The 13,545-nt window shown below is 57.5% G+C and overlaps 2 protein-coding genes across 2 annotated transcripts; one reads left to right on the forward strand and one right to left on the reverse strand.

The window, feature by feature from the left end:
* Nucleotides 1–3,271: 3,271 nt before the first annotated feature.
* On the reverse strand, nt 3,272–9,483 carry ZMYND15 (zinc finger MYND-type containing 15). Its single transcript, XM_042967338.1, has 13 exons — nt 8,460–9,483; nt 7,808–8,042; nt 7,554–7,709; nt 7,152–7,312; nt 6,551–6,703; nt 6,155–6,235; nt 5,892–6,008; nt 5,692–5,780; nt 5,512–5,610; nt 5,245–5,398; nt 5,105–5,163; nt 4,692–4,852; nt 3,272–4,487 (listed from the first exon to the last, which is right to left on the reverse strand). Exons 1-13 carry the CDS (start codon nt 9,046–9,048, stop codon nt 4,316–4,318), a joined length of 2,226 nt encoding a protein of 741 aa, XP_042823272.1. The 5' UTR covers nt 9,049–9,483; the 3' UTR covers nt 3,272–4,315.
* A 468-nt stretch (nt 9,484–9,951) lies between these two features.
* On the forward strand, nt 9,952–13,234 carry CXCL16 (C-X-C motif chemokine ligand 16). Its single transcript, XM_042966786.1, has 5 exons — nt 9,952–10,187; nt 10,545–10,683; nt 10,952–11,034; nt 11,906–12,325; nt 12,930–13,234. Exons 1-5 carry the CDS (start codon nt 10,121–10,123, stop codon nt 12,974–12,976), a joined length of 756 nt encoding a protein of 251 aa, XP_042822720.1. The 5' UTR covers nt 9,952–10,120; the 3' UTR covers nt 12,977–13,234.
* Nucleotides 13,235–13,545: the final 311 nt, after the last annotated feature.

A 13,545-nucleotide genomic window follows, 5' to 3' on the forward strand; every position in this document is an offset into this window, starting at 1 on the left:
CTTACTTTTGCCCCAGGACCTTTGCACATGCCGTGACCATCTTTTCTCTTCTTTACCTGGCTAACTCCTAGTTGTCCTTCAGGTCACTGCTTAGATGTCATTTCTTCCAAGAAGCCCTCGCTGATACCCCAAGGCTGTCTTAAGTGCCTCTTCTGTCTCTGAGTCTGTAGCTTTTTCACCCTCACAGCAATCACACTGTACCATAACTTTCTGGTTACTTCTCTGTGTCTTCCAGGTCTCCTTCTGAGCCAGTGGCTTTCGGATGTTTTGACCACGGTCTACAGTGAGGAGTACATTTCATATCACGATGCAACACACATATAAAGATATATGGTGTGGGGCGCCTGGGGGGCTCAGTCGGTTAAGCATCTGGCTTCGGCTCAGCTCATGGTCTCGTGGTTCGTGGGTTCGAGCCCTACACCGGTACTGTGCTGACAGCTCAGAGCCTGGAGCCTGCTTTGGATTCTGTGTCTCCTTCTCTCTCTGCCTGTCCCCTACTTGCCCTCTCTCTCTCTCTCTCAAAGACAAACATTAAACAATTTTTAAAAATAGGACACTGTTTGAGGCCCACTGAATTGACTTGATAAACTCTCATAAATCTGCATTTTGAAAATCTTCCTTTTTAAGTGTATTGAAGTAATCTCTACATCAAACATGGGGAGCTCGAACTCACAACCCGGAGATCAAAGTTGGATGCTCTTCTGACTGAGCCAGCCAGGCGCCCCTGCTTTTTGGAAATCCTGCCCTAACCAGGGGTCGGTGTGCTTTTCCTATGAAGAGCCTGTTAGCAAATATTTGAGGCTTTGTGGGGCCATATGGTTTGTCACAAGCACAAGTCTGTATCATTCAAGTAGCCACAGACAACACATAAATAGTTGTGGGTCTATTTCATCATAGATTTAGGGACACTGCAATTTGAAGTTCATACAATTTTCACATCACAAAACGTTCTTCTTTTGGCTTCGTAGCCTGCGGGTCGTACGAAAGGGCCAGATTTGGCCGGAGGCCACAGCCTGCTGGCCCCTGCCGTGGACTGAAAGCTTCACGGAGCCAGAAAGCGTGTCTGTTCTCCCCGTCGCCTCTCTAAAGTACAGCACGAAGCCTCGTGTGCATTCAATCAGTACTGAGGAAGTGAATCATTAAAGACAGCAACTCGTAAATTAAACATTTTTGTGCTACAGGTACCGTATGCTTATGGAAGAAAAATGAGCCACACGGCTAAGTCAAATGAGCCCGCAAATCCTTAGTAATCCTACCAGTCGGAGATAACCATATCCTTTCATACTTTTATGCGGTAGACAGCAGGAATTTAGGGAAAGGTTATTTTCTGGCCAAGGGAGTGGTAAAAAGCTCCATTCCCCCTCAATTCACCAGGGACCTAGGCTTCCCTTTTAGAGTTTTAGGGTGCTGAGGGCTCAGCAGGGGGGGGGGGTGGGCGGGTCTACCCTTATCTGGGAGTCAAGGAAGTTGTACTTTCCTAAGGAAGTGATGTTTAGGCTGAGAAGGAATCCGTTGAGCAAGCACACGGGGGAAGTTCCACAATGTCTTCATTTGGAGGCTGCTGGCTGGAGGGTGGAGAGGGGGCGGAAGGTGGCATGAACCCTGCCTGGAGGTTGGCAGAGGCCACTCGAGAAGGGCCTTTCCCAGCTGGATCTATCTACCCCCTTACAGGCACTAAGGAAGACAGACAAATTAAAAAAAAAAAAAAAAAAAAAAAAAATCCCGAGTCAGCGGTCAGCCAGATCCAGGATGAGAAACTTTCTACAGGACAAATGATTCAGTTTCTCACGGAGGCATGAAAACAAAAAAGAAAGAAAAAAGACAGGGAATCCCCTTACAGAGTAAAAGAGACCAAAGGGACACAGCGGCCAAAGCCACGTGTGGACCTTGTTTCTTTCTTTCTTTCTTTTTTTAATGTGTATTTATTTTTAAGGGTGGGGGAGGAGAGAGAGAAGGAGACACAGAATCCGAAGCAGGCTCCAGGCTCGGAGCTGTCAGCACAGAGCCCGACGCCGGGGCTTGAACTCACAGACCATGAGGTCATGACCTGAGCGGAAGACGGTGGCTTAACCCACTGAGCCCCCCAGGCGCCCTGGACCTTGTTTGTTTCTTGCTTGCAACAAACCAGCTGTAAAAGCCATCTTTGAGATAATCGAAGAAATTTGAACGTGAATTGGGTATTACAAGATATTAAAGAATAAATGCTAACTTTTTCGGTGTGATAATGGCCCCGTGGTTACAGTTTTTTCAAAGCCCTTATGAGTTAGTTATGGATGCATATGAGTAAGATGACTGATGTCTGGGCTGCGCCTTCAAACACTCTGGGAAAAAGCTGGGGGTGTGATATTGTGGTATGATAATATATTTTTTGTCTGTGTCCCAGTTTGTGGCACAGTGCTTCTTAAAATCTTGGAATTTCCCAAGTAATAGGGGAGAGAGGAGGGTCTTCTGTTACTCATAATACGGCCTTTTGAACGGTACCTGATTGTATGCTAATGCAGTGACTCTTGGCAGCTGATGGCTGGCTTCCAGATTATTCCCCGGGGAATGACTTCCTGCCTGTCTGGATTGTGTAAGGACACCTGTGGTTGTTCCATAGGGAGCTGTGGGTCCCACATCGCCCCAAACATGCTCTCCTACCCTGCAGCATTTAAAACCAAAGATAGGGGGCGCCTGGGTGGCTCAGTCGGTTAAGGGTCGGACTTCGGTTTCAGGTCATGATCTCAGGGTTAGTGAGTTCAAGCCCCGTGTTGAGCTCTGTTCTGACAGCTCAGAGCCTGGAGCCTGTCTCGGATTCTGTGTCTCCCCCTCTCTCTCTGACCCTCCCCTGCTCACTCTCTGTCTCTTGAAAAGAAATAAATAAGTGTTAAAATTTTTTTTCAGAACTCTTTTTAAAATTTCATTTTAGCTATTATAGATGCAAACCAGGGGATTGTGTATTTCACTTTCTTTTTCTTATTAATTTGCATTTCCTTATGCAGCCAGTGAACCAGCTCCCTGGAGCCTACTTGGAGTTCTGTCTCCCTCTCTCTCTCCCTGCTGCCCCTCCCTTGTGTCTCTCTCTCTCTCTCAAAATACATAAATAAAACATTATAAAAAATGAAATAATTTTTAGATTTATAGGTGAGCTACAAAGACAGAATGTTCCTGTACCCCTTCACCCATTTTCCTTTAACGTTATGTCTTAAACCACCACAGTGTGTTTATGGAAACTGAGACATTAGCACAGACGCCATACCGTTAGCTAAATATAGATTTTATTTGGGTTCCCCAGTTTTTTCCACCAAAGTCCTTTCTTTGCCCCAGGATCTGACCCAGGATACGTCATCTTTAGACATCATGTCTCCTCTGTCTCTTCCAGTCTGTCAGTTTCTTGGTCTTTCCTCGTCTCTGGTGACTTTCACACTTTGGCAGGAGTGGTCATGCGTTCTGTAGACTGTCCCACAGGATTCGTCCGATGTTTTCTCAGGATGAGACAGAGCTCAGGGATTCTTAGGAAGAACACTAAGGTGATGGGGCCTCATTGCAACAAGTCGGGGAGCACATGACGTCAACATGACTTACTCACTGGGGGCAAGTGGTGTGTGCCAAGCTTCTGTTACTTTTCCCTTTCTGTACTTAGCCACGGAGGCACTAAGCCCAGCCCACACTCACGGGGATTTTAAGAATGGAGGAAAGGGGATTGAAGCAGGGGACTAATGCCGTAGAGGGAATTCTCTGCCTGGTGAACGAACAGGTGAACCTGAATGCCTTTGGCAGGCTGACTCAGAAGTTGGCCCTTCAGTGGATATGCTGAACGAGAGAAGGTGGAGACCGGACGAGGAGGGCCCAGGGTTGGGTGGCCTGGGGCCCTTCGCTGCCTCTAAACCACGGGGTCTGTGCGCCCCTCGGAGCCTGTATGCTTTTGCCCTGCCTGCTAGTGAGAAGCCACTTTCCCCTTCTCGGGTCTTGCGTTGGGGCAGGTCCCCGAGGGTTACAGGGGCCTGGAAATGACTTACGCCCCCCCTCCCCCCACACACCAGGAGTTTGGGATTGCCAAGGAGGGTCGCAGCCACGGGGAAGGGAGGCGACAGCCATGGCGGGGCGGAAAGAAGCTGGAGGAAAATGAGTCATCCCGAAATCCTTTCCTCTCCTCCGCGTTTAAGGACCCCGTCCAGGGCGTATAACCGGAAGGCGCGTGACTCAGTGGTGTCAAACGAGCCCTTTTATTTACCTCCGCGCGATCCGCCAAACGCCTCCCCCCGGCCGTGCGCGGCTCCGATCTGCTTTCGGGGGCGTGTTGGGCGGGGTGGGCCGGGCGGCCACACCTGGGCCCTCACCTGCGCCGGCGGGCCCCCCGCCCAGGTTTCTTCTCCCCTCGGCGTCTGCGGGCGGGGGCGGGGGGCGCGGCGGGGGGCGGGGCCTGGGGCGCGGGACCCGGCGCCGGGCGGGCCCCGCCCCCCTGCGGGGGCTTGTAGACCAGGTGGAAGATGAAGGCGTTGCAGTACCTGAGGGGGCGTGGCGCCGTCAGGGAGGGGCGGGGCGGCCCGGGCGGGGGGCGGGGCGGCCATAACGGGACACGCCCCCGGGGCGGGGCGGCAGGTGCAAGCGGCGGAAGCCCGCGGGGGCGGGGCCGGGGGCCGGGGGCCGGGGGCCGAGCAGGGGGTCCCGGGAGGAGGGCGGCGGACCCCGCGGGGGTCGCGGGCAGTTACCAGGGCATGCAGTTGTCGGCCGCTCGCAGGCGAAAAGGGGAGCGGAAGGGATTGGGCCTCGGGGGGCTGGTGCCCCCTCCCGTGGCCACCGCCATGGTCTGGTCGTCCATCACACAGCCGTACTCGCTGCTCTCGGTGAAGAAGGCCGGCACTCGGAGGGACTAGGGGTGGGGGCGGGGCGCGGGCCTCAGACTCTCCCAGCGGCGCCGCACCCCAATCCCTCCCCCGGCGCCAGCGGCAGAGTCAGGTCACGAGTCAGGCAGACACACAGACAGACAGACGGACAGACAGGGCCAGGAGGACCCTGGGCGCGCCCCGTGTCCGGAGCGGATGGTGGGAAGAAGAGGCTTTCGGAAAAGGAGGAGGGGTCGGGGCAGGAGGAGAGAGCAGGTCCCTTTTGCCCCATCCCCCACCTGGAGCCGGGGCAGCGAGCTCAGCCAGGTGTCCTTGAGACCGAAGCCGGAGTTAAACCCTGCAGATAGAGGGAGAGCGGGCAGATGCTGTCGCCCGTGGCCTTCTCCCGCCTCCCCACACGCCTACCCCAGGCTCTTACCGATAACCACGTCAGGTTTGGGCCCCTGGAGCAGGTGGTAGGGCCGTGCAGACACCTTGATCTGCAGGTCCCTGCGGCCCCCCTTCTCCTTGGTCCCGGAGCTGAGCCGCCCCGATACCCCGGAACCAGGACGGACAGACACTTTTGGGCCATCCTGGGGAGCCAGGAGCGGAGTGGAGAAAGGGCTAGACGTTAGGGCACTGGGAAGCTGCCTTAGGCAAGACAGGGGAGAGCAGGCCCCACCCCCACCCGCCCACCAGCCCTCACCCTCTGCAGGGTAAAATGCTGCTGGTCACTCTCGGGGGGCAGGCCGTCGCCCACAAACTGCAGCTCTAGGGCCACGTGGGGGAGCAAGACCAAGAGCTCCTGAAGGACAGAGAAGACAGATCAGGGGCTCACCTTGCGCGCACCTCCACGTACCCAACCTTCTGTCCCGGAGGGACTTACCCAAAACACCATGACCAGGTCAAACTCCTTCCCGGCCTCCACCACGTGGATTTTCAGTGACTGCTTGTTCTGGATGTTGAGCTCAGGGACTGGGGGAGAAGCTGGCCACTTAAGAAGATGGTCTCCCTTCCCCTCGTCCCCCTCCAGCCCCCTGCCCCCCTGCCCCCTGCACTTCTGTCCCCCTGCTCGGCTCTCCTTACAGGACTGGGGCACCAGGTGGGTGATGACATAGTACACAGTCAGCGGGTAGGTGAGAAGCACGGCCATGGGCGAGTCCAAGCCGAGGCCCCTCCACGTGTAGTAATCCTGCCATGAGCCTGGGGAGAGTGGGTTACTGAGGGACCTGGTCCAGGCCTGGACCCCAGCCCCTCCAGTCTAACAGCCCCCTTTTTCTCCGCCACCCAGACTGCGTCCTCCAGTCTCTGTCTCTATCTGTGGCTCCCTTAAGGCCCCCCCAGCTCACCAAAGAGGCTCCTGGGCGGATCTGGGGGCACAGGAGGCATCAGGGCAGGCCCATCCCCCTGGAGAAGCTGGTAGGGATCTCCTGAGAGGAAGGAAGGAAGATGATCCTGGTGTCAGAGAGACCCCCGTCGAGCCCTTCCCCCTCTTCCTTCCAAAGGAGTTGTATTCCCTGGAGCTGCAAGCAAGAGCCGTGGACAGTGGCCTGTGGGCGAGGCTCCTGGAAGGGGCGGGCAGGGGTGACTTCCCTGAGGACTGGGGATAGGTCTACGATAGCCCTGGGGATGATGGTGGAGTCTGGTGCTTATGCAGAGGCGTTATCTGGGATCCGGACAACTTGTTTCTCTCCCGTCCTTCCCTCTAGGCTGAGGGGCCCGTGCCTGAAGAGAACCCCACAAACCACTGAGAAGAAGGCTGAGGGATGGCGTGCTGCCCCGGGGGTGCCTGGGCGTGCCAGGGCCTGGAATCAGCATGCTGAGCTGGGTCCAGTAGCCACGAGTGAGGCCCCGTGAGGCCAGGAAGGCCTCCTTGTTGAAGGTTTCACTGGTCACCTCTGCAGAAGGAGGAGGGGAGGGGTTGAGGGCCTGGTGGCCAGGACCCCAGACTACAGCTCTGCTCCGTTTCTCCCAAGGACCCTGGGTCTGAATCTGGTTCTGAGTGTCTACAGCATAGCAGGTGTGAACACCACAGAATCCTTAGAACGATTTTCCGGGCTTGAGCATTTGTTAATATACTTATATTGCAGATGGGGAAACAGAGGGTCTAAAAAGTAAAGTCACCAGTTAGGGGTGGAGCTGGGCTGCCCGGATCCCCTGAGCTCTCTCAGGGACCCGGGCACACACTCCTCAGCCCCAGACCCCGTGTTCAGCTCCAGGGGTCTAGTCCCCAGCCCTTGTTTCTGGGATCCAGCCCCCAGCACTACTAACCCGTCAGCCCCAGGACCCCGTAGCCGGGCACCCGGCCCCAGTTCCTCCCACCCCATCTTGATCTCCTCGTGGTACCTGTGGCGTAGGTAAAAGGCAGAGTTGCCAGTTCTCCGGCACGTTCCATGAAGGCCGCGAGCCTCGGGCACCAAAGCCGGTGGCTCACGTCATCCGGACATCGCCGCCAGTCGGCCCGGAGACAAGACTCTCCGCAGTACAAGACCGCACTACACTGGGGGCTGGGGGTACGGGGGGTGGGGACACCCGGCGTTAATCTCTGGAGGCCCTCGGCCTGCTGTCTGTCCGTCCTGCAGCTGCCCGTATATCACCTGGTCTGTTTTCCTGTATATTCTGCTCTTTCCCTCCTTTTACTTCCCTGTCCCCCATTCTGTCTCCCGGGCCCCCCAGCGGCCAGCTTTGTCTTGTTTGCCTGACTGTTGGGGTCTTCCTCCCTGTCACCCCATCTTTCTGGCTGCTCACCAAGGTGTCAGCTTCACTTCAAAGCTATGTCTGTGACAGACGTGGCAGGTTCGAGCCCGAAGGGAGGCAAACGTGAAGCCTGGCCGGGGACCCCATGTCCGCATCGGCGTCTTGGCTAACTTCACTCCCAGCCTCGGGACCAGACTCTCCAGCTCTCTGAGTGGGGGTGGAGACGGAGTCAGCCTCGGGGTTGCTCAGGAGTCCAGACCCCTAGCTCCCCCCACCCCTCGGTCTCAGATACTGGATTTCTGTACCGATGCAGCTGGGCATCTCCCACAGTCAGCTGTCGGGGCTTTCGAGGGTCTCCGGAGCCCATGGGGCAGGCCATGCTGTGGCAGAGGAGAGCATAGGCCCGAGGGGCCAGGTTCTCTGGCCCTGAGCCCTTGCCTGCACTGCCCTGGGCTCCATCCATTAGTAGGTCAATGCCCAAGATGGTGCCGTGTTCGTCTGTTACCAGTAAGAGGCAGGAAAGGTGCAGGGGGGCAGCCTCTGGGGAAGAAGGGGAAAGTCAGGGGTGTGAACATCAGGCCTAGGGGGGCTGGGCAAGTCAACAAAATGAACAGGAGGGACCAGGGAGAGAGGACGTGACTCATCTGCCGGGGCCAACTGCCGCACAGGCAGAAATGCAGGCCTGCTGTTGCAACTTTAAGTGTTTCTTGAGTTTGTTTGGCTTTTAATTTCGATGTATAAATGTTGACTCAAATTTAAAAAACAACAACAAACAAACCAAAAATGAAAAAACATTGTGGGTCAATGAAAACACCTTTTCGGGCGACATCAGCCTGCAGGCCACCGTCAGTGACTCCTGGCCAAGCTCTGAGAGGTATAGGAGGTCTTCCAAAGTGGGGGGGGGGGGCGTGCAGAGAGGAGTCAGGGCAGGGCCAGGCCCCCACCCTGGGGTCTTACCACTTCTCCGCCCCTTCCTCCTCTCAGGGACTGCTTCGTCCTCTGCCTTGTCTTCTCGGCAGCAATCCTGGCCACCTCCTCCACCTCCTGCCTCTTGCTCAGGCTCCTCTGGCCTCCCTGGAGGGTTTGCTTCCTGGGGGGAGTCCCTGCTGGTAGGGGCAGGGGCCCCATTTTTGTCTGGATCTACCTTCTCCAAGCCTGCACCCTCCTCCTCTCCATTCTCTTCCTCCTCCTCCTCCTCCTCTGCTTCCTCCCCTTCCTCCAGGCTGACAAAACTGACATAGGGGCTTAGGTCTCGCAGGTGGAGTGGGGGCTCATCTCCCAGGAACTGGGCAGCCCCCAGGCCCGATCCAGGGCCTGGCTCTGCTCCTTGCCCCAGGCTGATGCCCACATTACGGTTGGGCAGAACATGCAGCACCCAAAGGGCGGGGTCCTGGGGCAGCCTTCTGATCTGCGTCTCCAGCTGGCGCCAGCGGCCCTCAAGGCTGGCCCCCACAGCCCTGCGCTCGGTCGCGAACTTTCGGAACCAGCCAAACAGGAGGGCAGCGAAATCAAGGAATTCATCCCGGTATCCAGATACAAACTCCATGTCTTCAGGGCCACAGGGGCCTGGGCCCAGACTGAGCAGAGGAACGGATGTACGGTGAGGGGAGTTTGGGGCCGGGTCACAAGACGGGGAGGAGGTGGGTCTGAGGGTCACCTACGAGGGGAACCTCTGGATTGGAGGGATGTTAGGAGCAGAGGCTAGTTTTCGGGGCTCAGGGTGGGAATGGGGAATAGACTTGGAAGGGGGCGAGGAGGCTTTAAGATGAGTAGTCACGAGAGAGGCGGTATTGGGGTATTGGGGGTTCAAACCCTCAGGACCGGGGTTCGAGCGGTGAGTAGGTTTGGAGGGCTAACCCGAGGGGAAGGGTTTGGGCAGGAGGCAAGACTCTGGGATCCGTCTGAGCCGGGGCATCCCTCCGGCTTGGATCGGTTCGGCGGGGAGCCCCAGGGGACCCAGCCCCTCCCGGCCGCTCCGCTCCTCCGGTACCTGCAGCCGCCACCACTTTTCGAAGGTAAATACCTCGGGGCTGGCTGGGGGGTGGGGTGGGAGGCGCGGGTGTGACGTCAGGGCCGCCCGAGCCCGCCCTCGGTGGCCACGCCCCGCGCGTCGGGAGCGCGCGCCGAGGGGGCCCGGCCGGTGTGCGGCCCCCGCCCGGACTTCCCCGGCCGGCATCACCGGCATGTGACCCGGGCGCGCCGGGAAGCGAAAGCGGGTCGGAGTCCTGGCGTTCGAGGCCTGACCTGGGCGGGCGGACGGCAGCCGGAGTCAGCCCGTCGGGCCTCCCGCCCCCCGCGCAGCCGGCTTTTCCTTTGCTTTCGGCGCGCGTTCCCGGCGGGCGCGGGGGCGCGGGGGCGCGGGGGCGCGGGGGCGCGGGGGCGCGGGGGCGCGGGGGCGCGGGGGCGCGGGGGCGCGGGGCCCCGCCTCCGGGGTTTTCCCCGCGGCGGGAGGCGCGGTCCGCGCGGTCCCCGCAGTACCGACCGCGCTGTCGGTTCGGACGGTGCGTGCGCGGCAGGAGGGCGCCGCCAGCTCGCGCAGCCCCCCGACCCGGACTCGCGCCCACGGGACCGGGAGGAACTCTCTGGACGCCGCGCTCCGGTGCCGCCGGGTCCCCGACATGAGGCGGCCCTGGGGACTCCGGTCCCTCGCTCTCCTCCTCCTGCTGGAGCTGCTGCCTCGGCCAGGTTCGTCCGGAGCGGGGTGGCGCCCAGACCCCCGAGTCCGGGAACGGGACGGGAGGGGAGGGGGGCGCCGAGGACCGCAGGGTTGTGGTGGGTAAGTAAGTGCCGAGCCCGGGTCCCCAGGCCGTCGGGGCAGTGAGGGGGCCAGCTGCCTGAGGTTGGGGACAGGCTGGGGGACACCTGGGCTGGGGGACGATCAGGGACGCGTTTGGCGGTGTGATGGCTGGGTTGTGCCCGGTGGTCAGATCCCGGGATCTAGCGAAGAGGCTGCAACGGAGCAGTGGGTTGGAGCTTCGGTGCAGCCGGGGGAGCCCCGCCGGCCGGAACCTGTGCCGACTACCTCTGTCCTGTCCCGCTCAGGCGATGGCAACGAGGGCAGCGTCACTGGCAGCTGTTACTGCGGGACAGCAATTTCTTCCGGCTCCCCTCCAAAGCGTCAGTTACTGGCACATCTCCGAAAGCACCTGAAAGTCTATCATCGCTGTAACTCCTACATCCGGTAACCTCACTGACCGCTGGGGAGCGCAGCGCCTCCGGGGGGCGCGAGGACCCCCTCTGGCCAAACTGGAACCCCTGGGAGCCCCCTCTCTGGGTTGTGTTTGTTCCACATTGTCCACAGCTTTGTTTTTCCCTGTCTTATATACGTGGGAATTTCCTGTTCTGGGAAAAAGGCCTCACTTGCTCTTGGCGATGACCTCACATCTTTGGAATGAGGAAAGGGTTGGGAGAAGGGGTGCAGCTTGGGAGACCCCGCCTTTCCTCGGCAGGTTCCAGCTACCTGCCCGGAGTGTGTGTGGGGGCAGCAGAGACCAATGGGTTCAAGAACTGATGAACTGCTTTGATCTCAGAGGTACGAGCTTTCCCCCCTCCTCCCTGAGATCTGTTTCCAGGGCTGCGTCCTCCCCCTTACAGTCTTCTTTACCTGGCTCCTCTCCTGTGACACCTCACTTTTCTATGGTTTCTGGTGCCGGCCAGAGCCCCTTCCGTCCCAGTTCCCCCAATATCATTCACTGTGACTTTATTAAGGAAATTTAAAGATATACACAAAAGTTGAAAGAACTGTATGGCGAGCATCCAGATACCCATGGCCTGGGTTCTACGGTGTGTGGCTTTTGTAAATTTATATTTTATGCATTTTGTGTAGTTTGTACGCATAAATATAGCTTATATTTTACAATATCAGGTTTCCAACACGGAAGCCATATTTGCCTTAGTGTGTGTCCATCCGTCTGTCCGTCCTTCTGTCCACCATCGGCCCACCTTACTTTCCGATGCATTTCCAAGTCTGCTGCAGGCACGACGTCACATCATTTCAGCATGTACGTTAGGCTCCAGAGACCTACATTATTGCGTTTAAGCCTCCTAGCTACTGCGGCTGTCGGTACTAACGTTATCCCTGCTTTACGACTGAAAGAAAGGAGTCCCAGAGAGGCTGAGAGGCAAGGGACAGGTCACACAACTGCTTTGTAGCAGAGCCAGGGTCCCCCCACCCCCACCCCTGGGGTCGCTCTACCTCCCAGTGCACAGCGCATGCCTGTTCCAGTGGTTCCCTGTTGAGGTCGGCTTACTTCCTTGCCCCCCACTTTCCCTTCTGCCTCTGCCTTCCTCTTCTGGCCTTCTGCTGTTACCTTGATGTTCTCCTTGATCAACCACGCTTCCCTCTGCGTCGTCACCTTGTCCCTCATCTCAGAGCCCTGATCCCTTACTTCTTGCCTCTCCAGAATGTGGACATGTGGACGCTGGGACCGCGGCCTCCCGGCAGCACTCACCTCCCCCCAGCAGCCAGGTTCCTGAGCCCACAGAAACGGCCCCTTTAGACCTGGGCTCCCCTGCCCAGACGCACCTGCCACCTGCCGTGTGGTCCACCCAGGCACCCACGCTTCCAGGAGGAGCGCCGTCCTCGGATGAAAAGCTCGCCCACATCAACGAAACCGCTACACCCACTGTGGGCCACGGGTTCGGGGCTGGGCCTGAGGCTGGGGAGAAGCAGAAGCAGTTGGAAGACAATGTGGGACCTACATCTGGGACATCAGCTACGATCCCTGTGGTATCCCTCCTGGCCATCACCCTCGCTCTCACCGTTGTCCTCTTGTACATCCTGTGCCAGAGGAGGAGGGAGCAGTGCCGGCAGCACCCTCCAGGTAAGCTGGGCCTCTAGGCCCCTCTCCTGGGGACCCAGAGCCTCCTGGGCAGGGATCCTGCCCCTGGTAGCTCCTAGTTGGCTGGAAACCTGCCCCAGGCAGTCAGTTCTGAAGGCTGTCTACACTGTGGATCATAGGCAATGAGAGAAGAGTCAGCTAGAGACTATAGACTAGAGAGGGAGATGAGGCAGGGTTGGGGCGCCTGGGTGGCTCAGCCGGTCAGGCATCCGACTTCGGCTCAGGTCATGATCTCGCAGTCTGTGAGTTCGAGCCCGCGTCGGGCTCTGTGCAGACAGCTTGCTTTGGATTCTGTGTCTCCCTCTCTCTCTGCTCCTCTCTCACTCGTGCTGTCTCTTTCTCCTTCAAAAATAAATAAAAACATTAAAAAAAAAATTAAGACAAAAAACAGGCCGGGTTTGGAGCAAGATCAGGAAGATAGCAGAACGTGGGAGCCATTCGTTTAATTCACAGATCTTTACTGAGCACCTGTTGTGTCACTAGGTCGTATGGCTAATGTTTTGGGCTCGAACTCCCCAGGTCAAGCTATTCCCCTAAACTTCTCTTGATCTCAGAGCTCATCTCGAAATCTCCTTATCTTTTCCAGATCTACAGCTTCATTACACACCTTTGGCATCAGACTCCAACGCTTGAGCTAAGAATGGAAATCTCCGAGGGCAGCCATTGTGATTTATTCAGCCCCCTGTGCATTGAATTGATACATTAGAATGATCTCTGGCGCCTGGTAGGCACTCTAGCTGTTTTCTGGTTCACGTGCAAGTAACCAAGCACTGCCCTCTTGTGGACCCTTCCTATTTTTTTCTACACAATCCTGTAAAATCCATCTTCTAATGTGATCTCTTGGATAAAGTCTTCATGTATGTTTTTAATTACTAAAGATTATTTTTATAATTACTGACTCTTCCTTCTGCAAACATGGCCTTCAACCCCTTGCTCCCTCACCGCAGTTCTTGGCTTCAACTTCTCCGCTGAGGGTCTCCCCACTTGCCACCGTCTCTCTTCACACACCAGCTGTTCCTCCCTCCTGCTTCCTCTCCCACAGTGCGGGCCTGGGCTTTCCCACCCCTGCTCCCCGGCGGGGGGGGGGGGGGGCCCACGCAGTTTTGTTTCATTTCCCCCAATCCCTGTATCACCCACGTATGTTCCAGTGAGAGTCTGGGCTCCTTGCTTTTCTTGATACTGTTTTTATTATTAAAACCCCT

This window comes from Panthera tigris, chromosome E1 (assembly GCF_018350195.1).
Source record: "Panthera tigris isolate Pti1 chromosome E1, P.tigris_Pti1_mat1.1, whole genome shotgun sequence".
NCBI lineage: Eukaryota > Metazoa > Chordata > Mammalia > Carnivora > Felidae > Panthera > Panthera tigris.